At 45.6% G+C, this 24061-nt stretch overlaps 1 protein-coding gene across 1 annotated transcript in view; it reads right to left on the reverse strand.

Annotated features, from left to right (window-relative positions):
• PITPNC1 (phosphatidylinositol transfer protein cytoplasmic 1) overlaps positions 1 to 24061 on the reverse strand; it is a 252816-nt gene that overhangs the window by 36360 nt on the left and 192395 nt on the right. Inside the window, exon 6 of the mRNA XM_055326076.1 lies at positions 5634 to 5729. Coding sequence (XP_055182051.1) covers positions 5634 to 5729 — 96 coding nt within the window. The remainder of the gene's footprint in view (positions 1 to 5633; positions 5730 to 24061) is intronic.

Raw genomic sequence — 24061 nt, forward strand, 5'->3', positions numbered from 1 at the left:
CCCTGGCAGGAAAAATTGCCTCTGGATGGGAATCAATGATCTAGAAACCTACCTTTGCTTTACATAAATCAATGAAGATAAAAAAAAAAAGTCCTCTACTTCTAAACTTCCTCCACCAGGTAATTACATTCCCCTCCCACTCCTCCTTTCAGTGAAGGCACATGTCCCCCACATTGGTGTCCCTGGGGGAGAGCTATGGGTGACAGGCCAACAGAGATACCATTGTCTCTGGTCAATCAAGGAGGCAGAGTGCTGGACTTCACATTCAGCCAACACCAATGGCCTCTGAGAGTTCTCTAAGCCTGACCTTTGGAATTGTCCTGACGGGACTAATCCTAGAGGCTGGGGGTTGAGATTTGTTCTTGGGCACCCAAACTGCCAACTCAGCTTTGCAGGTATGGGCTGCCTGCTTGTGTCCTCTGTGGGCATGCTATGACATATTGTATGGGGTTCCTCATTCCTGAGCTGGGATCTTCACCTTGGAGCTTTGGCAGAGCATGAAAGGGTTGGGATGGAACTCTTGGCAGAGGAAAGAACCCGCGGATCAACTGTCTCACAAGTACGACCTGCTCAGATTTTGGCTTCATTTCCTCTTTCCTGCTTTGGGGTGCTAATGTGACTGGGTGCAAAGCGCTCTATGGTTTGTGGGGCCAGGGCCTTGGTGGGGTGTGTTGAGGTGAATGGAGGTGCTCCCTGTTTCTGAGAAATCACACTTTTTTTTTTTCTACAACAGAGGCACTGCCCTGCAGAGACCCGCAATGGGTATGAGAACAAAACGTGGGGCTAAGAGGCTCTTGGGAGTTGGCGTTCAGGTCCTCACTGTGGATAGGAAACAGCATCCCTGCAAAATGTGAATAAGGAGAGCACTGGGTTGTCACCTGATCCCGAGTCTCCAGAGTGTCCTTCTGGATCTCTGGTTAGTGCTGGCACAGGGTTTTGCCAGGCAGAGGGCACCCAGTGGAAAATTCTCAGCTCCAGTCACCTTAACGAGAGAGGCATTCTTGCCTCCCGTGAAGCTCGGAGGTTTCCAGGGAGAAATGGAAGGAGAAAAGCAAGCGCTTCGGTCCCCTGCCTCGGCCTGGACAGTGGTGTATGTGTGCAACCGGAGCTGGGAGGAGACGAGTGACCCAGATAGCTCTGGTCTGAATGCATAAGCATCAAAAACCTCAGAACAGAGTCAGCCCACCAGCACGTTAGCTTTCTCCATGGAAAACGTGTTCCTATTTATGATGCTGACATCGTCAACTTACAAAGATGGATTGGAAGAAAAAGCCTGCAAAGCTGTATGCCTCAGATTAAAAAAAAAAAAAAAAAAAAAAGAACTCTGATTCACAACTGTTAGCTTAATGGTAACAAATTCATTTCCTTTGATGGCACTTGCTCTGAAATTGTTGCTGCTGGAGGGAAAAAACAAGGCCCCCAGCTTTCACTTATTCATTCAACAACCGTTTTGTGAGCATGTGTCCTGTGCTGGCGCTGTACGACCGGGGAGGTACAGTGATGAAGCAGCCAGCTCCTGTTTTCATGGGGCTCACGAAAGACCTGTGAGATAGTGTGAAGTAGCATGCTCTGCCCATGGTGGGTGGGTGAGTGGGGGTCCCAGGCAAGGCTCCTGAGGAGACGTAACCCCATTGAGCAGCATTGAGGTGGGGAGGACCAGAGAGTGGCGGAGGGCAGACGGTCCTGCTCAGGGACTGGGCTTCCTCCCAGCCAGTGCAGGGTTTTAAGCAGAAAATGAGCAGGTCAGTCATTTTACAAGAAAACTCTTGTGGTGGGGAGGGGGTTAATCGTCTACAGGGTGCTGGGTGGAAATTTATTTGGAAATGGTTTGCCTTCTGCATTGGTTGTTTCCCTTGTCCTCAGTCCCTGGCTGATGACACACAACCCAAAGCGCCTAGGAAACTCTTCTCTCCCTTCATGTGAGTTCCTATGCAGTCTGGATTCTGGAAGCCTAATGATATGGGGTTGGGGTCCCAAGGGAGTCCTGCGTGGCATACTCCCGATTGGGCCTTCTCCTTTGTGGTCAAACTGCTAGGGCAAGTGAGGAAGAATCGTACCTGCAGTGTAGGCCTGTGATCCTTTGGGAAGCAGTACTTGGTGGAGAGTGTGCAGGCTGAGCCCTCTTGGGCCCTTTCCTTCCACAGCTGCTAAGAAACCCTGAGACTCCAGGACAGGTGGGGGCAGCTCTGAGGGGGAGAGCTGAATCCCAAGTCCATTCATCTCTGGTCACCATTTCTTCTGGGGTAGGATCGCCCTACGGTGTTCCCGGCCTCCACACTAGTGACATTAGGGGCCAGGTAATTCTCTGTTGGGGAAGGGGGGACTGTCCTGTCCATTACAGTATGTTTGGCAGCATCCCTGTTTGCCCGTAGCATCCCTATGTTGTAACAACCAAAAATGTCTCTGGACACTGGAAGCATCCTTGCGGGGCGAGGCTGCCCCCAGTTGAGAACCACTGCTCTAGAGGATGGTTTTCCATTCTTGTCCTTATGGGACCTCACGGCAGTGCTCGGTCCAACGGATCACTTGCTTCCTCTTGAAACCTGCATTCCTTTGGTGCACTCTCCTTGTCCTTCCTCCAACTCTCTGCCCAGTTCCTTGTAGATTCTTGGGCCCTCCCCATCCTCTTCCTGGCCTCCAAATGCTGCCATTGCCGAATGCTTGGACCTGAACTGGTTTCCCGCTTGTACTTTATGCTTTCTCCCTCTCATTCATCTCCAGGATTTTAAGTATCTTCTGTTTTCCAAATACTCCCACATTTGTCACCAGCCCGGATCTCTCATCTAAGCTCTAGACTCATTTCTATTTGCTTTGGATGTCTCGTTGGCATCACAAAATCCATCCATCTTTCTCAGAAGTCCACTCTTCTCTCACTCCTGTCTGTATCTGTTGGCCGAGCCATTAAACCTTAGAGTCATCTGCTGACATCTGCTTTTCTCTCATCTTCATGTCCAGTCCCTGACGAATCCCTGTCAATTCTATCTTCAGAATATACCTCAAAACCATCTGTTCCTAGCCCTCCAGTTCAAGCCACCACAAACTGTGAAAAACCAATAATGACCTCAGTGACTTCCACTTTGCTTCTTTCCAGTCCATTCTCCACCCAGAGCAATCTTTTACAAGCACAAATCAAATCATACGATGCCCAGCTTTAATTTCTGCAATGGCATTTCCACTGCACTTGAGTAAAATCTAAGCGTCTTAACATGGCCTCATCCTCCTTTCCAACCTCCTATGTGCCATTTGTCCTTTCGTTTCTGCTGCTCCTGCCATGTTGGTCTTCTTCTGCTTCTTCATGTGTCTCACCTCAGGATCCTCACATGTGATCTTACCCTCACCTGGAGCACTATCCCCCAGCTCTTTTCATCCTGCAGGTGTCGGTATGTCATTACTTCCAGGACATCTTTCCGGATTCCATCCTCTGAAATTCAGTTTCACCATCATTGTCTCTTTCCGCATCATGCATGCTTCCTTATGGCACTTGTGACTTTCAAGTCTATCTATCCTCGTGTGATTCTCTACTGTTGGCTCCCCTGCTAGATTGGAAATATCTTAAGGGAAGAAGGGACTCTTAGTGGCTCTTCTGCTCACTGCCGTGTGGCCATCTTAATACAGTATGGGACACTCAGTGCATATTTATTGGATGAATGATTGTTCACCTCTCACTTCCTTGGTCAAACTGTGTCCAGAGGGATGCTTGGGTGGCTCAGTGGTTGAGCGTCTGCCTTTGGCTCAGGTTGTGATCCTGGGGTCCTGGGATCAGGTCCTGCATCCAGCTCCCTGCAGGGAGCCTGCTTCTCCCTCTGCCTATGTCTCTGCCTCTCTCTCTGTGTCTCTCATGAATAAATGAATAAAATCTTAAAACAAAACCAAAAACACAACACCCTGCATCTAGAAAAGAATACTTTATGGCCAAGAGGAATGAATGACTATGAAGAATGAAGTAAAAGCTCCTCGCTTGTCTGTGTAAATGAAAAGAAGCTTTCCAGTGCTGGTTCTTGGGAACACAAAGCACAAGGAGATGAATCAGGCACCCGCTGACTAGAAATGAGACTTGTTGATTTTGTCATTAGTATTCCATATTTATCCCAAAACTTCCCACCCAATCAGGAGGGAAGTCCCTGAGTCCCAGGCAGGATCACACCACAGCAATCTAAGAGGAAGAGCTGAAATTAGTTCAGTTTTCTACCTGGAAGGCCTGAGCTCCCCAGGTGGTCAGGATGCCCAAGTTGGACAGCAGCCCCCACCCAGGGCCAAGGAGCCTCGGAGGTGATGGGGCACCAGCTTCACCCGATGCATGATGCTCTGATGCATCAGCGAAGCCCCGTAAGTATTGGCGGACTTGCTATGAAACCACAGAAGTATCTCCTCCGTAGAATGAGACAAGGGGAGGCCAAGTTTCTCCTCCTCTTCTGTAGGTCCAGTTATTTAGAGAGCATTTCACTTGGTTTTTCTGAAAATTCATGAGCGTGGTTGGCTGCAGTGCGCAGTGTAAATGGATGACGCTAAAACGCTCAGCCTTTGAGTCAAACTGAGAGTAATTCACATCAGCCTCTCCGGGTCTTTTGAAGAAGGGACCAGCTGCAGAGCACACGCCTGCAATTAAGCAGCTAAGCATTCACTAAGACCAGGTTAGAATCCCAAAATGCGGAGGGAAAAAGAAAAAATAAAACAAAACAAAACCATCTGAACCACATTGGGAGCCCAGTTGGTAGATGCAGAATTCATTTTCAACAGGTTTATTTAGTTAGGTCTTAAATCAGCCCTAATGAATCCGGGAGAAGAGTGTCAAGGTCCATGTGTTATGGCTCAAGGATGAGTCTGGGACCCCGAGTCCAAACATACTGTGATTGGCTGCCCTGTTGCTAAACAACTAAAATAGCCCTGCATCCACTGTCATCACGGGGGGCGGCGAGGGGATGTCATTTACCAGGGGGTCACCCACGTTCCGCCAGCAGCCATTAATAAAGTGCTAACAGGGTATCAGTGGTGACTTGCACCAACAGTAAAATAACAAGGTTGGACTGCGGTAAACAATGGATCCTGGCAGGGGGGAAGCTGTAGAAAAACATATGCTCTTCAATTTATTCTCAGTCAAGAATGAAAAAAAAAAAAAAAAAAAGAGGAGAAACCCTAACGCAGGAGGCGCTTCCTGTTTTGAGAGAAAGGTTCTGTGTCAAGATGAGCTGTCGGAGTTTCACTATTCACTCAGAGGACGGATTGAGCATTTTCTTTGTGTTACACCCCAAAGATACAAAGAAAACCCAGCCCCTGCCCTCGCAGGGCACGTAAATGGGGAGGCAGGTCATGCAGGTCCTGGCAAAACAGGAAGTCAGAGGTGGCTGCTGTTTGTCGGAGGCCAGTATGGTGGATGGTTCGGCCTGGTGAATAGTGTGCTGCCCAGAAGGATGGCAGAGCGGCAGGGAGACAGGAAATCAAAATGGAAATGGAGTGGCAGCCAAGCCCCTGAGGAATAGGAACTTTATTCACTCGCATTAAAAAAATCCAGCAAGATGTGAGACCAGATTGAATCAACACAGAGATGGATGCGAGTCTCCCAGGTCAGGACTGACTTAATAAATATTTGTTGAATGACTGAATCTCTTCCACAGGTCATCCCATTTGGTGCTTACCTCAGATTCTTTGTAGTAACGTTCTGGAATCTCATCGCAGGCGATATCAATAAAGCAAACTTCTCTCTCTAGGTCTTTGGCTTCATTGTCAAAAATCTGAAAGAGCAGAGCAACATATCAAAGGTTAGTGATGTGAGGTGCCCACGGCTGGCACGACTGCGCCTGAAGCGGAATGACACCCCGCGGAGCATCTTCACATGGCTCAGTGCTCCTGGCTGCTGCTTTCTGCCTGCCTCAGGTTGTGCGAGAATCATGAAAGGCTTTTATTCATCGCTTACGTTTTGGCACATCAGAGGCAGGTGTAGCATCAATCACCACTTGGTGAGGGGGTAGAAGAAAGAGTGGTCTGTTTTTAGAAGTCCGAGAGCGAAGAAATAAATCTCTTCCAAAAATGAAGTCTGCTGATTTTTTTGGCAGTTAATCTGGACAGGGGGAGTGAAGAGGATACAAAGGGTCCAGCTAGATAGGCGGCAACAACAAGCAGGAATGGAACCCAAGATTTATGGAAGAGAAGTGTGGGTTTTTTTTTTCATTAAAATGTTTATGTGTATTTAACTTCACACACGACACATGCTCATGGCGGAAAACACAGATAAACAAAAAGAAGAAAATAAACATCGCCCACAAATTCATTATGCAGGAATAAACACATGTATTGCTCTTGATCATTGAAGAGCACGATTTCCTTGGGACATGCAGGAGTAAGAAGGCAGGGCTTGGGGAGAAAGTGAGAAGCTAGAGATGGGGCCCCGACCATCTACTGTAGGTTCCACTGCCCCCAGAAAGCCCATCACTTGCAAAGAAATATGTAATAAAACAGCTACTTATACATAAAATTTGATGGAAAGATAAAGTTCCTCTAGTTTTTCCCATGGCCATTTTTCTGATCTACAAGGACGATCTTCCCAGCCCTCCTGAAGGGTGGTAAACAGATTACGTTTGCAAAACCACTTTATCCCTGGAAGGCGTCTTAGCTGTATCCCCACCTCACTGTTTGGCTAATTCCTGCAGGTGAAATCAACCGTGAACACTGATTAAATCTGATTCTTCAGTAGAAAATGAAATATTTTGGAAGAACAGGGTGGTTGATGCCTAAGAATATTGTCTTGACACAAATTCGGTGCCTGTTAATAACATGATTTCCCACAGGACCGCATGTGCAGGGCCCTTTCCAATGCCACACTTTCTTTGGTTTGATTCTCGGACTTGAAACAACTGGTCCTTTCCAAAAGCTTTCTGAATAATATTTGTGCTGGTATTTATCTTCCAAGTCTGATGTTTGCTCTGTTGCCTGTTTTCTTCGAAAACGGTCAGAGATTGGACCCTTCAGACTTGTCCAAGGAGACTGACTGCCCAGCCTGACCTGAGGTGGCCACTGTGTTTTCCTTAAAGGGAGAGAAGGAGGGGTTCTTGGATCAGCTCTAGCTCATTCCACTGCCACTTGAAGTCAAGTGCTTGGGGACACTCCTACAGTGTTTAGGAAGGACAGGTGGATGGTTTTGAAATGAAACAGAGAATTTGGGGAAACAAGTTCAAGTTTGAGTGGATAAATCAATTGTAAAATCAAATACTGGGTCTTGGGTTGTTTGCAGGAGTCCCTCTCTCCCCCACTGTCTCCTCCTCTCCCCCTGCCTCTCCTCTACATGAGTCTCTTTTAAGTGTGTGCCAAGAGAAGAAAGACATGTGCCTCATTAAGAAAACAAAACAAAATGGAACATCCCAGAGGGAAATGAGCTTCTAGAGAGTAAATTACAAAAGAAGTTAGAGAGGTTTGATGTTTATTGGTGGTCAAATTTATGAGACTGAAATAAGGGGAAAAAAACAGGGGTTAAGGGAGTTACTGACAGATTGTGTGGCTTTTCCTAATTTAATTCAAACATTTTTGATCACCTATTATACCGGTTATCATATTATCGCCTCTCAGCTGCAAAGTAACCCGTTAGTCTCTGCTCAGAGATAATGGACTGGATCCTGGAAGCACTTCTTTTTTACAGCAAGTATGACATTAAGCCATTTACTGGAGGGACCCAGCAGGAAGTAGGGGGCTGCTCTTCCTGGTTTGGGATCTTCTCCTGCTGTGGAGTCTGTCAGTGGAGACGTGTGGTGGTGCTCTGTCTCAGCTGCATGCCCAGAGCGCCTAGCTGCCTGGTGACCTTGGGGCCCTGGCCCTCCACATGTAGCACCATGTGCTCCAGGGCTTGCATTGGCTGTGGCACTCTGACTCAACACACCTGTCCAACGCTCTCATCTCTTACCAGCGCCCAGAGGGCTGATTTCCACTGCCTAGCAACTGTGGACCAGCTCTGGTCCCGGAGACCCAGCCCACTTCTCCACCATCCAGTGGGCTATGACCACAACCCTCCAATGAAGTCTCAGCCCCAGCCATGGAGAGGGGCCCCTCCCAAGTTTGTTCTTCATTCTGTATTCTCCGTCAGCCTTAGATACCCTTTGGAATTCTCTTTCTTTTTTAATTTTTATTTTTTTTAGATTTTATTTATTTTTATTTGGGGGAGACAGAGAGTGTAGAGGGAGGGGTACAAGGAGAGAATCTCAAGCAGACTCCATGCTGAGCATGGAGCCTGACATGGGGCTCAATCCCACAACCCTGAGATCATGAACTGAGTTGAAGGCAGATGCTTAACCGACTGAGTCACCCGGGCACCCCTGGAGTTCTCTTTACATCTTTATAGTTACTCCTATCAAAGTTGAATAACTTCTCATACTCCCCCTGTTCAAATAATTGTGTGCTCTATGCCTCCTGATTAGGTCCTGATGCTGAATAAAGTATTTGCTACAAAGAAAGAATAGACTATAAAAGCCAGGAAGAGGAGGCATTTCTGTTGAGTCAACAAATAAGTACATCATCAGGACACTGGGAGAAAACCAAGCTGAGAAAATTCTTATTTTTCAGATGAGAAAACCAAGGCTCGAAGAAGTAAAGAGCTTTGCCTGAGGTCACACGAGAGTCAGTAGGGAAGTTCAGATTCAGGGCAAGTCTCCAGCCTTCACCAGCAGGCTCCTCTTGTGATAAAAAGCTGTCTCTTGGCACCCAACCAGGAAGATAAATATCAGTCGAAAGTGCTTCCTGCTTCTTTCCAGAAAGATGAAACTGGAATCTGGTTCTCTTCCTGCTACTTATAAAATGTATGTCCTGAGTAGCTGAGTTGTGGAACTCTCCTCAAACTGGGGATGTTTCTGCTTTGTTGAATAGCAGAAATAGTAGTCGACATGGGACATGGTAGCAGTAGAATCTATTTACATCCCTGCTTCAGTTCAGACTCTGACCTCCTTCATTATCATGACACTTAATTTTCATTGAAGATGAACTACCAAGCACTTCTGCAGACACCCATTCAGGGCAGGGGTTTCCACCACTTGAACAAAGCCACAAAAAAATCACTCTGACGCTTGAGATTGAAAAATATCTTAAGGCTTGAGATTATAAAGAGTTTTAATTTTCAATAAATAATTAATCTCCCAATGGTTAGAGATTTTGGGAGATGCTCTTTAGGGGCTCAGTAAGTACCTACTGAACTAATGGATGGCATTAGCTTTTACTTTCCAAAGAGGAATCTAAGGCAGGAATATAGATTACTAACTGATCTTAGTTTCCTTTTATGACCGAGGATTCTATTTCCTTGGTTGTAAGCACCCTAACTTTCCATCACTCTAAAAAGAGGGCTCAGCAGAGTGGAAACTTCACAGTATTAGCTGACAGGGCCTACGTTGGGAATCAGATGAGCTGAGTTTGAATCGGATTATCTCCTGTGTCACCTTGGGCAAGACCCTGCTCCTCCTTGGGGTCTACATATTCCACTGAAAATGGAGAATATGAAAATCTACCTTCTATTAGGTAGATGGGTGCCAGGAACTTGTGAAACAGAATTGTACCCAAAATTTGGGGAGGTGTATTTTTCCGGAGCAAGGGTTCAAGCACTTTCATCTGATTATCCAAGAGATCTGTGGCCCCAATGAGGTTGTGAACAAGAGACCCAAATGACCACTAAAATTCCTTCCAGTTAAAATGTCTGCAATGTTGTGTGACCTCTGGGTCATGTCAGTCACCCGTGTCTTACTCTTCGGCCCCTTCTTTCTCTTCCCCTTCACTCTACAGCCAGCTGACTTGGGTGGTGCTCAGAAGGGGCTGCAGCAAGGGGCAGTGGTCATGATGTAGTGTAATCAGAGGCCATAACGAGGGTGAAACAATCTAATTTTCATGCTCAGTTTAAGGGCATGATCCAGAATTAAGCCAATACTATTGTAGACAGAGGGTTAGTTAGGCCCAAGAGAAAAAATAGCTGGGCTTCCCCAGCAGCAGTGGCAGTAGCTGCCAGGATTCTGGTCAAACCACTGGCTCTTTGAGCTGGAATAAGAGATCTGCTGAGATAGTTGATGATGACGTGCATCTTTTGATACATCAAGCCAAAGCTCCACCAGGGCGGCTGAGCACCTTGATGGTCTTGGGAACTTCTTGGGAGAAGCTGTTCCCTTCTGAGATGGGAGGTGGGTTTGGGAGTTAATTGTGGTACTTTCCCTATATCTCCAATAATAATGTTCCCATCTTTGATTAATTACTAGAGACATGCCCACCCACGGATTATCTGCAGTGGATTTCAGTGCCAATCTGGTTGACTCTCCTAACCTCCTCCCCACCCCTACTAGGCAATAAACACTCAATAAACAAACTCCTATTGATATGAATTGAGCAATACTACAACGAGAAGCCAAATCTCCTGAGTAAATATTATCTTATAGATTCCAAATAAAAAGAGAGTAATCTTCTCTTTTTTGTAAAGCATTATTAACATTAAGTATGAAGCACCTTTAAAAGCTTAATATACTTTGACCTAGTAAGCTTAAGCTTTGAGAATTTATCTTAAGAATCTTAAATAAAGGAAAAGCTTTATGCACAAAGATTTTCATCCTGACATTATTATAATGGCAAGAAAAAATAGAGAGAGAAAGGAAGAAAACAGTTTAAATATCCCAGTATGAGAGAATAACCATGTAAAGTATGATAAATCCATTTGGTGAACTATTCTGTGGTAGCCATTAACAACACCTTTCTTAAAAATGATTCTCCTGGGAGAGTATATATGGAGATGGGTGGAATGGAGAAAGGGAGATACCCCATATATTTTTTTTAAGATTTTATTTTTAAGTAATCCCTATACCCAACATGGGGCTCGAACTTACAACCCCATGATTAAGAGCTGCATGCTCCACCAACTGAGCTAGCCAGGTGCCCTGAGGTACCCCATATTTAACATGTGGTCATAACTCAGAAGGGAAAGGTACATTGATAAATATGGAATGTGTTTTGACAATGCACTAGATTTCTTCCTTGAATGGGGATGTCTTTCTAGAATATGAAATCTCTCGTTATAGTCCACTGAGGGACAACACTGGGTGCAGCAGCTTTTCAGAAAGTCACAATTCTGGGAATCATGGATTCTGCATCCCTTTTCTCTATCATGGTAACTTTTCTGGTTTAAAACCTAAACTTATTTATTTTAAAAATAGGCTCCATGCCCAACGCGGGGCTTGAACTCATGACCCTGAGATCAAGAGTCGTGTCCTCTACTGACTGAACCAGCTAGGCATCCCTAAGATCCAAGTTTAGATTAGAACTATCTGTACTTTCAGCATAATTTTTCTGTAAACCTAAAGCTGCTTTAAAGAATAAAGTCTATTTTTTTTTTAAGTTGAAGGGTTAAAAAAGATCCAAACTTAGTAGCTACATTTATTTATCTTCCCAAGCTACCAAGGATACAAGGTAGGGGCGGATGATTAGTAGGGATTGAGAAAAGTCTACCAGTCATCTTGCTTTATGCTTCAGATATGATTAAAGTGCAAAGAATTTCAGCCAAGCCACTGTTCTCCTCTAACTTCATTTTGCTGCATTTGGGAGGTCTCAGGGGAAGCAACTGAGTAAGGCATACCAACAAAGAACAGGTTCAGCAAGAAGAAACCTTGGAAGCACAATAACTGTTAACAATGTTTTCATTTTAATGCTCCAGATTTGCAAAGTGGCCATTGGTTTGATGGTGATGATGGCCCCTGGGTTAACACATTAGGCATGATGGGGCTAGAGTTTGATTCACGGTTTATTGATTATTATCTATCAGCAGCGTACCTGGTGGGCAGAGACTGAAATGCACTAATGGCTGGGATGAAAAAATAGTCCAAGTTATTGACAAGACAAACCACCACTTCATTACCCCATCTTTACTGGTATTCTCACCAAGAACATTTTCACATCTACACAATTCAATGGTGACTGTTTCGTAAATATGTATGCTTTATGATCCAACCCAAGAGCATGCAACTTGTCTTCCAACTGCCATTAAGACAGAAATGAAAAAACAGGATGGTCTTTTTTTTTTAAAGATATTATTTATTTATGAGAGAGAGAGAGAGAAAGAGAGAGAGGGAGGCAGAGACACAGACAGAGGGAGAAGCAGGCACCATGCAGGGAGCCTGATGTGGGACTCGATCTGGGGTCTCCAGGATCACGCCCTGGGTTTAACAGAGCTAAACCACTGAGCCACCCGGGCTGCCCCTTCTTTGGTCTTTTAATAAACATTTCTCTACCTCCCATTCCCCCACCTGGAATACAGAGTTGGAGAACTGATTTGTTCTGTTAGGTGCAGTTACTTAAAGACAGTGGTCTGGAAAGAAAAAGAAACTAGACACAGCAATAAAAAAAAAAATCAGCAAACATTTATGAAGCACCTACTATGTGTTCAACACATGACTTCAAACTTCCTCTCCAGTTTGAGCACAAGGGGGCTTATGATTTTGGACAAAAGACTAGATTGAATGTACGACTGAATCAATCACACCATATAAAATATAACCTATATGTTACTAAACTATTGGGTTTATTTATTTATTTTAAGATTTTGTTTATTTATTCATGAGAGATACAGAGAGAGAGTCAGAGACACAGGCAGAAGGAGAAGCAGGCTCCATGCAGGGAGCCCAACGGGGGACTCAATCCCTGGACCCTGGGATTGCGACCTGAGCCGAAGGCAGATGCTCAACCACTGAGCCACCCAGGCAACCAAGTACTGAGTTTTAAAAGGTATGCTCAGACAAGAGTATTCCAGGCCAAATTCAGCAAGGAGGAAACTCAGCAATGGCCCATAGTAGTCTGGACTCAGGATTATTATTTCAGCAGCAGGAGTGAATCAAAAGATTGGCCATTTAGTGTTGTGTGGAAAGGAGCCCCACCATGTGCCTGCACTGTATGCTCCTGAGACACCAGAGCCTGGGGTATAACTCATGGCTGCTGGGGTTTCTGCCTTGGGGGAGCCCAGAGAACTGTCTGCCTGTGCTGGGGTAGTGACGGGGTGCAGGGTAAGTGACGGCCTCAGACCCGCTCCAGAATATCCCTTGGTTTTGGAGCCGAGTAAGAGCCCCATCTTGTAATATGATGGGAGGTGAACTGCTTTGACTTAATCCTCATTAAATGCTCCACTGGCCATTGGATTTAGGGGGTATTAAGGCTGAGTAAAGGAAACTCATCTGTCAGGGTTAGGCCAGTTTGTCTTAGCTGCTGGGTAAACTTCAGTGCTTCCCCAGAGAATGCTCCCTGGTGGACAATATCATTAGGCTTTCAGTGCAGAATGGAAAACTGCTTTCCCAAAGCCAGTGGGAGTAGCAAAGCAAGCTGAAGGCAAAGGTTTCCACCCACAAGTGTCTGAAAAAATTCTGTCTTCAATGGGGTGGTAATGACGCCTGCACAGAGCTGCTGGAGAGGTGGAGAGGGGTGAGGGATGGGGCAGGGGTGCTCTAAAGAACGCCTCTGTGAATCTGGATGGAACATTCTTGATGAGCTGTTTTGTTTTCCTTATCCTGCCCTCTCTGCATTGATTGCCAGCTTACTTACCTCCCAGTGTACTGGGATTGAGTGTTAAAGGGCTCCAGACAGACAATGGGAGGAAGGGACCCAGAGGGAGTCTTCTCCTTAGAAAGCTGCTTTGGACCTACGTTAAATTTCCAGGTGTTCTAGTTACCCATCCTTATGGAGTGCATGAGGGTGGGGTAAAGCTCTCAGGGATGTGAGCTGGCAACATGAGGACACCTCTGTGAAGAGAAAGGGTTCAGGGAGTGAGGGGTGAGAAAGTAGCACCACTGCTTGTCAATTGGGGAGAATATCGTCACGACCTGGAGTGTCTTAGATGGCACAGGGGGAGCAGGGTGGGGGACCTGGGTTAGGAGAGGGTAGGATGGGGACAAGTACAGCTCTGGATGGTGGGAGACAGCCTAGATCAGAGATGAAGATGGGTGGTGGAGTGGCCTGGCTTCCCTTGGCACCATCTGTGAGTATTTTGCACATTATCTACAGGTCTCTGGACAGTGACCAAGGGAAGGTGCATGCACTTGGCGAAGATCAGGGCTCAAGATGGACGTCGAGCTTCTAGCATGGTGAAGATCATTCCCACCTTGGCAGACGGTAATAAGCGTGCCAGTGGGGGTCCTCGGGAGGCCAGGAAGCATGAGTATAAAAGAAAGCCCCATGGTGAGCCGTCTTGAGGGAGCTAATTCCAGAAAGTGGGGCATTCAAGGTGTCAGCCACAAAGGCTTGCCTGTTTCTTCCACGAGTCACTGAATAATGTTTCTCTATATTAGTTCAAATTAATTAAACTCCTAAACAGAACTCTGCCAAACAGGCTTCCAAGATAGGTGCTTTGGGAAAGTTCATAATGGTCATCCCCAGTGTGAGCACACAGAAACTACTGGTAGGACTCCCAAATTGCTCAATCTGGCCCCTTCGTGGTTGAACTAGCACAGAAGGCGCACCACACCCTCCAGGGTTTTTCTTTTCTTTTCTTAAGAAAAAAAAAAAAAGAAGTTTCTCAGGAAGTAGATGTTTTTAATTAGAAGAATCAAGTACAAAGAAGAAATTAGCAACCACCCATAAAGGTTATACAGATCTTAATCCTCTTATCCTTCTAGTATGGGACAGACACAATTTTTAAAAACCAACTGTAGATCTAGTGCCATTTTTGTCATTCACAAAAAAATAAAGGACAACTCAGTGCCTTAGCAAGGTATATTGTCCCCCCCCCCCCTTTTTAAGGCTCCTTCCCCCTAGAACAAGTTTTTTTAAAAACAATTATTTGGGGAGTTTACAATTCTCCAAATTCCTGGAACCACCACTACAATTAAGGTAAAGAACAGTTTCATCAGCCCAAAAAACTAATTTATAGTCACACCCTCTGCATGCCCCAACCCCTGGCAACCACTGACTTGTTTTCCATCCCTTCTTTTTTAAAAAAAGATTTCATTTATTTATTTGAGAGAGAGAGCACATGTGTGTGCACACATACACATGAGTCGGGGAAGGGCAGAAGGAGAGGGACCAGCAAACAGACTCCTCACTGAGCACGAAGCCCGATACAGGGCTCCATCTCAGGACCCTGAGATCAAGACCTGAACCAAAATTAAGAGTCAGACGCTTAACCAACTGAGCCACCCAGGTGCCCCTAAGTTTTTTTCTTTTTAAGAATGTCATACTGGGGGGTGCCTAGATGGCTCAGTTGGTTAAGTATCTGCCTTCAGCTCTTGTCATGATCCCAGGGTCCTGGGATCGAGGCCTGAGTTGGGCTCCTTGCTCAGAGGGGGAGCCTGCTTCTTCCTCTCCCTCTGCTCCTCCCACCTGCTCATGCTCTCTTTCCCAAATAAATAAAATCTTTAATATAAGAATGTCATACAGAGGTGCTTAGCATGGAGCCTAAAAAAAAAAAAAAAAGAATGTCAGACAAACAGAATCATACAGATTTTAGCCCATTGAGACTGGCTCCTGTTATGCAGTAATGCCTTTGAGATTCATCCTGTTGTATATATCAAAGCTCACTCCTTTTTATCGCCAAGTAGTATTCCATTGTGTGGACGCACCACAGTCTGTTCACCAGTTCCCCCATTTCTAGCCTAGGGCGATGATGAATAGAGTCGCTAAAAGCACTTGTGGACAGGCTTTTGTGTGAACGCAAGTTTTCATTTCCCTAGGGTGCATACCCAGAAGTGGGGTTGTAGAGTGGTAGGGCATATATTGATTCTTCTCTATAAGCAGATGTATCATTACTCCTGTAGTAGATTGAATAATGTCTCCCCCAAATTCACACCTACCAGGAACCTCAGCATGTGACCTTATTCAGAAATAGGGTCTGTGCAAATCTAATTAGTTAAGGATTGCTATGGACTGATATGTATAATGCTCCAAAATTTGAAATCTAATGTCCAGGGCATCCCTAGTGGCCCGGCAGTTTAGCACCACCTTCAGCCCGGGGTGTGATCCTGGAGTCTTAGGATCGAGTCCCACATCGGGCTCCCTGCATGGAGTCCGTTTCTCCCTCTGCCTGTGTCTCTGCCTCTCTCTGTCTCTTTCTCTCTGTGTGTCTCTCATGAATGAATAAATAAAATCTGAAAGAAAGAAAGAAAGAAAGAAAGAAAGAAAGAAAGAAAGAAAGAAAGAAAGAAATCTAATGTCCAAAGGGTGTTAGGAGGTGGTAGGCTCTGGGGAGGTGATTAGGTCATGAGGGTGGAGCTCTCATGAATGGGATTAGCACTCTACAGAAAAGACCCTACAGAGCTCCCTAGACTTTCTTTCTTCTTTCTTTCTTTCTTTCTTTCTTTCTTTCTTTCTTTCTTTCTTTCTTCCTTCCTTCCTTCCTTCCTTCCTTCCTTCCTTCCTTCCTTCCTTCCTTCTTTCCTTTCCTTTCCTTTCCTTTCCTTTCCTTTTTTCTTTTCTCTCTCTCTCTTTTTTTTTTTTTTTTTAAATACAGACTCTTTTTTTTTTTTTAATTTTTTTTTTTTTATTATTTATTTATGATAGTCACAGAGAGAGAGAGGCAGAGACACAGGCAGAGGGAGAAGCAGGCTCCATGCACCGGGAGCCTGATGTGGGATTCGATCCCGGGTCTCCAGGATCGCGCCCTGGGCCAAAGGCAGGCGCCAAACCGCTGCGCCACCCAGGGATCCCTCTCTTTTTTTTTTTTACCATGTGAGGACACAGGAAGGAGTTGGCAGCCTGCAACTCAAAACCCAACAATGTTGGCACCCTGATCCTGGGATCCTGCCTCCAGACTGTGAAATAAATCTCTGTTGTTTATAAACTTCCTAGTCCATGAAATGAAAATCATCCTGGATTTAGGATGGCTCCTAAATCCCATGACTAGTGAATGTCCTCTTTTGAAGAGGACACAGACACACAAGGAGATTCTTTCCCAGAACCTTTGCAAGGAGCACAGCCCTGGCCAACACCTTGATTTTGGACTTCTGGCCTCCATAACTATAAGGGAATACATTTCTGCTTTTTTAAGCCGCCCAGTGTGTGGTAATTGGTTATGGTCATCCTAGGACACCAATACAACTCTCCACTTTTTTTGGCGGGGGAGACCACCTTTCTCAAACTCAAGATGAAACTCCCTGGAGTAGACAAAGAGTAGCTTTCCAAGAGGCCACACTGTTCTGAACTTCCATGAATAAAGGCAACCAGGCCTTCTTTGTTGTGTTATTCAATGTGTGCAGTCAGAAGAAAGAGGTTAGAAGATGAAAAGCAAACTTGAGCTCCTGAAGTGTGGACTTCAGGCTGGTGATGGAGATCCTTGTCTAGACCCAACTTTCACCTGCAGGTCTTCTTTTCAACTAGGCCTCACCCTTGGGCTCTGTCCTTGGCTGGTTTAGTGCCTTTTTTTTTTTTTTTTTTAAAGCAAGAATCCTGTTGAGGCACATTTAGGGAGAAATCTCTCACTCTTGCTATCACCTTGGCTTGCCGTCAGCAAGAGTCCTCTCAAGTCAGGGGTGTCTGGGTGGTTCAGTTGCATTAGGAACCAGCTCTTGCTTTCAGCCCAGGTCAAGGGATGGAGCTCAAGTGGGGCTCCACACTCAATTGGGAGTCTGCTCAAGATTCTTTCTCTCCCTCTCTCTTTGCCCCTCCCCCTGCTCTCTCTGTCTCTCTTAAAAAAAAGAGAGAGAGAAAAAAAGAATCCTGTCATTCAGCCAGAATCCTCCTTCCATCCACCGATCCCCATGCTGCACCTTGACTGTCAGTCACTGCTAGCCCTTTCTGTGCTCAGAGTTGAGCTCATCTCTCTTCCCTATAACAAATATTCGTTGTATTAGTCTCCCTGAATGAGGCTTGCCTTACCATCTTTAACAAGTGCCAGGAGTCATTTTTTCTTCAATATTGGCCCATGGAGGAGATTTCCTTCCATTCCCCCACTTACCTCAAAGGTTGCAGCAAATTCAACAGGGAGAGAAACCCAGTGACAACCATACAGAAGATACAAGGGCATTGCTCATCCATAAAGTCCAAAATAAAAAGCTGCTGGTCCACGCACGTGGGGAGCGAGGGCGACAGAGAGACGCAAGAGGAAAGGGTGCCTGGGCACGTGGCAGGGTGGAGATCTAAGGGTAAGAGAGCCCGACAAAGTAGAAATGATTGCCCAGTGTGATCCCTTTGAGGGAAAGGACACTTCAGTCTATTCCGGGATGTGTCTAGAAAGAGCTCTGGCGCACCAGCGGAGGGTTGAGAACCGTTTCGCGCGGTGACCTAAGGTTTGAGGCAGGGAGCCATGGTGAACCCTGCAGTTCGTTTGGGGGAGATGAAAAGGTAGGGCAGAAGGTTCAAGAGACAGTAGTCACAGTGACGTGGTGACCGATGGGAAAAAAGATTGTGATTGGAAAAACAATGTTCTAATAAGGTGCTCCGGGTCATGGCAACTAATTGAGAAAAGGACAGAGAAGTATATTCAAGCAATGCAGAAAGGGTCACACATGCTCCGACACAATTCATTTACTAAAAAGGCTTCAGAGGCACAAAAAAATGCTTCCAAGTTATGGTTCCCAGGGCAGCTGGAACAAGGCTCTTTTCATAAACTTGGGCTAATTTTGGCACAGAGCAGCCTCAAGCCGAATTCTTCCCCTGGGCCGCGGCCCCCTTCGGACACCCAGGCCGCCGCCAGTTCAGGCCCAGGCCGCACACGGGCACGTGGGGACACGGCCCCGAGGCGGGGGACGGCTTCCCCGCAGGATGATCAATAATGCTTCCTAAAATAAGTCTCAGAAGCGGAGCTCAAAATAGTTGCAATTTCTCCCAGTTCTTTCTCATTTCAATTCACAGGGTGGTCTCTGGGAACTGGAGCCCATGGTTTTCTCTGAAGCTGAGGAGCAGACATTTCTCCCACCAGCAGCCGGCGGTCGGGCTCCCTGTGGGCCTGGCTCTGCAAGGTGACTCTGAACACCCCCTCCCCGTCCTTCCCCAAACCTTTTTTTTTTTGAGCTTCAGCAATGAATCCTCTGCACAAAGCAGCAGAGTTCCTGACAGAGAAAAATGGCTAGTACCTGCTTTTCCCTGAGAAGCTACCAGCTCGGCCTTGAGGGAAGGGAACCAATGGTGGAGACAGATGGCTCGCTGAGGCCCAAGTGGTGGGGCAGCCACAAAGGGGAGTCGGCGGACAATGGGGAGAACTGCCACAGGGCTGGCGGCAGCTTCATTCACTCCAGAGGCCCAAGAGTCCCTGCCTCTCATCCGCCACACAAGCGTCCTGAGGTACTTCAGGGCCTTGTGTCTCCTTCTAGCTCATTCCTGGCGTGCCTCTCTGGGCAAAACAACGTAATGGGCACCAGCCCAAAACCACTTCAGAATCATGATAGATTGCATCTACTGTCAGAAAAAACAAAATAAAGGAACAAATTGTTACATGTGCCTGGTAGGTCATGTTTTGTTTGGTTTTCCCTTCTGTGGGATTGGTTCTAAATACCGCTCAAAGCCAAATTGGAGAATTCTGCGAGGCTGCCTGGCTGAGTTCTGTGGACACACCCCAGGCAGCCAACCGGAAGGCTCCAGAAGGATCACTCCAGGCACGGATAAGACAGAGGTGGCTCAGCGGATGGGAGCGGATTAGCTCCCTAAACTCTTCCCAAGGTGGTGGGTGATCAGGCCTGAAGCTCCCAAAGGGGTCTGTCACCTGTGCTTTCTCCCAGTGGGTAGGGAAGGCTTTCCTTCGGCTGTGGCTTTCCTGCCCTGACAGGCTAGCATGGGGGGCCAACTTTGGACCGTCTGTCATGTCATTCCTGGATCAGCAACCTTCTCTTTTCTCTTTTTTCCTTCCTGTAATACCTCTTTATCGTGGGAAATACAGTTAAGAAAATTACAGAGAGAGAAAATACGGCGTGGCAGTGACAAGGCCTGACTCCAGTGTCAGCAGACGCAGGCTTGCGACCGGGCTCTGCTGCTTGGCTGGGTGACCTTGCACATGATACTGAGGACAGTTGGACCTCATTTTTCTGATCTGTAAAATAAGAGCAGTATCTGTGCTTCCCTCTTTGGGTAGCAGAGAGGGATCCATGACAGAAAGCAGGCAAGGCCCAGTTCATTTTGACCTGGCCTTGGTAAGTGCCCTGGGTGTCAGGTGTCACTATCGCTGAAGGGGGAACAAGGCCGGCACTCATTTTCAAAGTCTGAATTGCGTTTCATTATATTCCTGTAATACAAATGCACGCATCTTGCTATGGTCAACTGTTCCCCACTCCATTCACCCTTTTGGTCCTCTTTGCAACGTTTATAATACTACACTGAACACCTGTAAAAAAATACTAGTCTTTGTGTTTTTTTTTTTTTAAAACAATCTGAAGATTTTATTTTTTAGTACTCTCTACACCCAACATGGGGCTCAAACCCACAACCCTGATATCAAGGTCGCATGCTCTACCGACTGAGCCAGCCAGGTGCCCCAAAATGTTAATCTTTGATTGTGAATGACCTAACATATCTCCTCTATATTCTAGACGCTTTTCCTGAATTCCAGACCTTTTGATACAGACTGATTATTGGACACCAATCTCTGGCTTTACTCAAATTTAACATGCCAAATCCTACATTCATCATTCCAAATCATTCATCATCCCAAATCCTACCTTCTTGGTTCTAGGGTGTGAGCCTGCTACTCCTCTTGTGGTCTTTCAATCATCCAGAGTAGAAACTTGGGTGTCATTCTAAGCTCTTATTTCTTTCTCATTCTTGCATCTGCTCAGGCACTAAGTTTTATTAATTCCACTGCTTCTATATTTCAGCAATCCATCTCCTTGACAGACCTTCTATTCTCTATTCACCTGGATGAATGCAGGACTTCTAACTTCCTTCCTTTCTTTTCCTTTTCTTTTTAAAAAATAAGCTCTAGTGGGGCTCAAACTCATGACCCTGAGATCAAGTTACATGGTCTACCAACTGAGCCAGCCAAGTGCCCCAAACTTCCTTTTGATATCCTAGTTTCCACAATCCATTCATCTGTTTGTCTATCCATCCATCCATGCATGCATCCATCCATCTGTCATCCCATCTACCTGAAGGAGAGCAGAATATGCCACCCCAAAATATGCCACTTTGACCTAATGATTATTTTGAATTAAAATTACTTGAGAAAAAAATAAAATTACTTGAGAGACAGCTGGTTCAAGAAGGACACCGTGACCCTTCTTTGTCCTCCTGGAAGAAGGAGATAAATCTCCCATGTGAAAAGTACCTTCCTCATACAGGGAGGGTAGATGGCATCCTTACCACCAGAAATAGGGAATTTAGAGTCGAGAAGCTATATAAAGCAACCTTGTTACTTCTTCACTAATTTACTGCTCCAAGCCCAAATCCCTTTATCTTGTCAATTCCTCACAAATTTACTGTTTGTCTAAAAGGTGTATGCTGGTCACTGTGCTGGTCACTTCTGCACCGGTCACTTCTTTGAGTCCCATATTTTTACAGGGTTCCCATACACCCAAAATTAATTTTTCTTCTATCAATCTGTCTTCTGTCAATTAATTATTAGGGAAGTTAAAGAACTTAGAACTTAGAAGAAGGGAAACATTTTCCACCCCTACATATCTATCCATCCATCCACATGTTCACCTTGTTTGGTTCCCGATATGCTAGAATGGTTTCTTTACAGTTCAGGGGTCAAAGCATCTGGTTCTAAGCCTGGCTCCATGGCTTAGGAATTGATCCCATGAACCCTTCCCCGTTCCATTCCATCATCTGGAAGTGAGTCCTCTCCGCATCCTGCCCCCTCACTGAGCCATCAGAACCAGGTGAGAGAATGGATGTGATAGTGCTTCTCAAGCTCCCAAATGCTATACCAGTGTATGGAATTAGTACACTTGTATCTACCTACAAGCTCACACTCCCTGTCCTTCTTTCCCTCTTCATTGCTCCAGGCATGCCTTACTCCCCACGGAGAACATCAGGTTCTCTAACTCACCATTTCAACCTTCCAAGCCCCAGCTCTTGCTCCTCAATGAAGGTTCTTCTTCATCTATCTACCTGGCTCATACCAACTCATCTTTCAAAGTCATGGCTTCTGCCAAGCCTTCCTTTTACTAAAGCAACAATACGTATGGTGACATTGTGTGTGTGTGTGACATTTGGTTATGATTCAATTTTTGGGTTCCCAGAGAACCCAATGCATAGGTCCCTAATGTAATTCCCAGGGGAATACTACCTGTAAATCAGTAGTTTGTCTCTGCTGTTGCTACTTTTGTAAAATTAGAGGGTCATAAATCATTCACACTCCAGGAAAGGGTATACAATGATCTTTCAGCTCCAGGCCTTTGAAGTCTCTTCAACTGAAGTCAAATCTAACAAGTGGCAACAGGCACATTGTGATTTTTGTTTTAAAAGCTATTTATCTATTAAACTGGAGAACCCAGAGTAAATGTCCCAGCTGTCTTAGTTTGGAGTGCTCTCTGGCTGTGGGAGATGAAATCAACTTGACAGGTGACAGCAAAAGTTTTTCAATTCACTGAACTCTGCAAATCTGGACTAGCAGGATCTCAATGGCTCCAGTAAAATAGATGGTCATTGCCTAGGCCCCATAATGTGCCCCAGTGGCAGGAGCCCATGTGGCTCCAAGGTAGGGGGAACTAGGCTACACAACTGATGTTTCTCATTCACCTGTGCATCCCTCTGTCTTTTAACGTCTCATACATAATCAAACCTAATGTTTTGCTGCTACTGAGCCGAACCATTCGACTAAATACCATCAGCTTTGGCTGTTAACATTAGCATTTGTTAGCTGTTCATCCAGTTTGTTGTTTGCCAGCAGAGGACATCTTGTTAGCCAACAAGTCGTAGCGGATGTCAAAGTTTAGGAGAAAAATGGTGAGAGGAAAAGGAAAGACTGAGAAAAAAAAAAAAAGCCCATCCGTGAAATTTCCTTCTTTTTTGCAAATTCGGAAAAAAATAACTACACCATTTAATTTTAGAGTCTGAATCCCTTGGATCAAAGAATATTTAAGAGTCATGCCTCAGTACCAAGGACAGCAAGAGCCTGAGGGGCAACTTAAGATCTCGCAAGGAACAGACCCTTCCAGCACATTCTAAATAACACTTCCTGCTCTTTCATGTGCACACAAATCTAGGGAACCTTGCTAAAATGCAGGTCCTGGTTTAGTGCGCCTGGGGTAGGACTTGAGATTCTAATAAGCTCCCAGGTGATGATGCTGGAGTTTCCATAAACATCTGAGACTTGGGGGCTTTAAGTCAAGGCAGGGAGGACAGAGTAAAGAAACTGCAGAGGAAAGTAGTGGTCAGATGGAATTCCATCCTGGCAATGGAAGCCACTGCAAAATGTTCTGATTTGGGGTCTGCATGGATCCCCTCAGGCAGCTCTATGGGAAGTGGGTCTAGTAAGAGAGATTGTCCTAGAAAAGAGATAAGGACTTCAACTAGAGTGACAGTAGTTGGAATGGAGAAAAACAAGATGGATGTAACAGTTAGGAGGTAAAACCATCCAAATGGAGTTTCTAAGCTCAGCAATTTAATTTGGCCTCTTTTTCCTAATCTGGTCAGACCTACTTCTGCTCTGAATGATCCTGTTAGGGATTCATCAGCAGTCTGTCCAAGTTAGAGGCCAGGTTAGCAGGAGTCCACTGTTGCTTCTGTTTTCGGGTTCTTTCTGCCCTCTCTCTCTCTCTTCAGGGTGACCTTCCAGAGCAGGTGGCCATTATTCCTTCTCCGGTGCTGGAAGAGCACGTCAGCCTGTGCCTTGGCGTATGCTGACCCCTCACATCGCAGCCACAATACCAGCTCTGTGATGAACCCAGCTTGGAAAATGAAAGGAGGGCAAAGTCAGGGCAGCCATACATGTTGGGGAAAGAGATTTTGGGAGTCCACAAAGACCCAATATTTGCTACTGTAGAATTCCTTCCAGAGATGCACAGTCTAAACTCAAACATGAGAACACAATTATGAAAACCCAAGATGAGGGACATCCAACAAAACATGGCCTATGCTTCTTTTCAAAAAAAAAAAAATCAGTGTCATGAAAGACAAAGAAAGCTGAGAAAAGTCCTCTAGATGATAGGAGACCAAAGAAAGTGGCAACTCTATGCAATTTATGTGCCTTTATCGAAACACGAACTATGAGGGT

Source organism: Nyctereutes procyonoides, unplaced genomic scaffold (genome assembly GCF_905146905.1).
Source record: "Nyctereutes procyonoides isolate TBG_1078 unplaced genomic scaffold, NYPRO_anot_genome, whole genome shotgun sequence".
Classification (NCBI taxonomy): domain Eukaryota; kingdom Metazoa; phylum Chordata; class Mammalia; order Carnivora; family Canidae; genus Nyctereutes; species Nyctereutes procyonoides.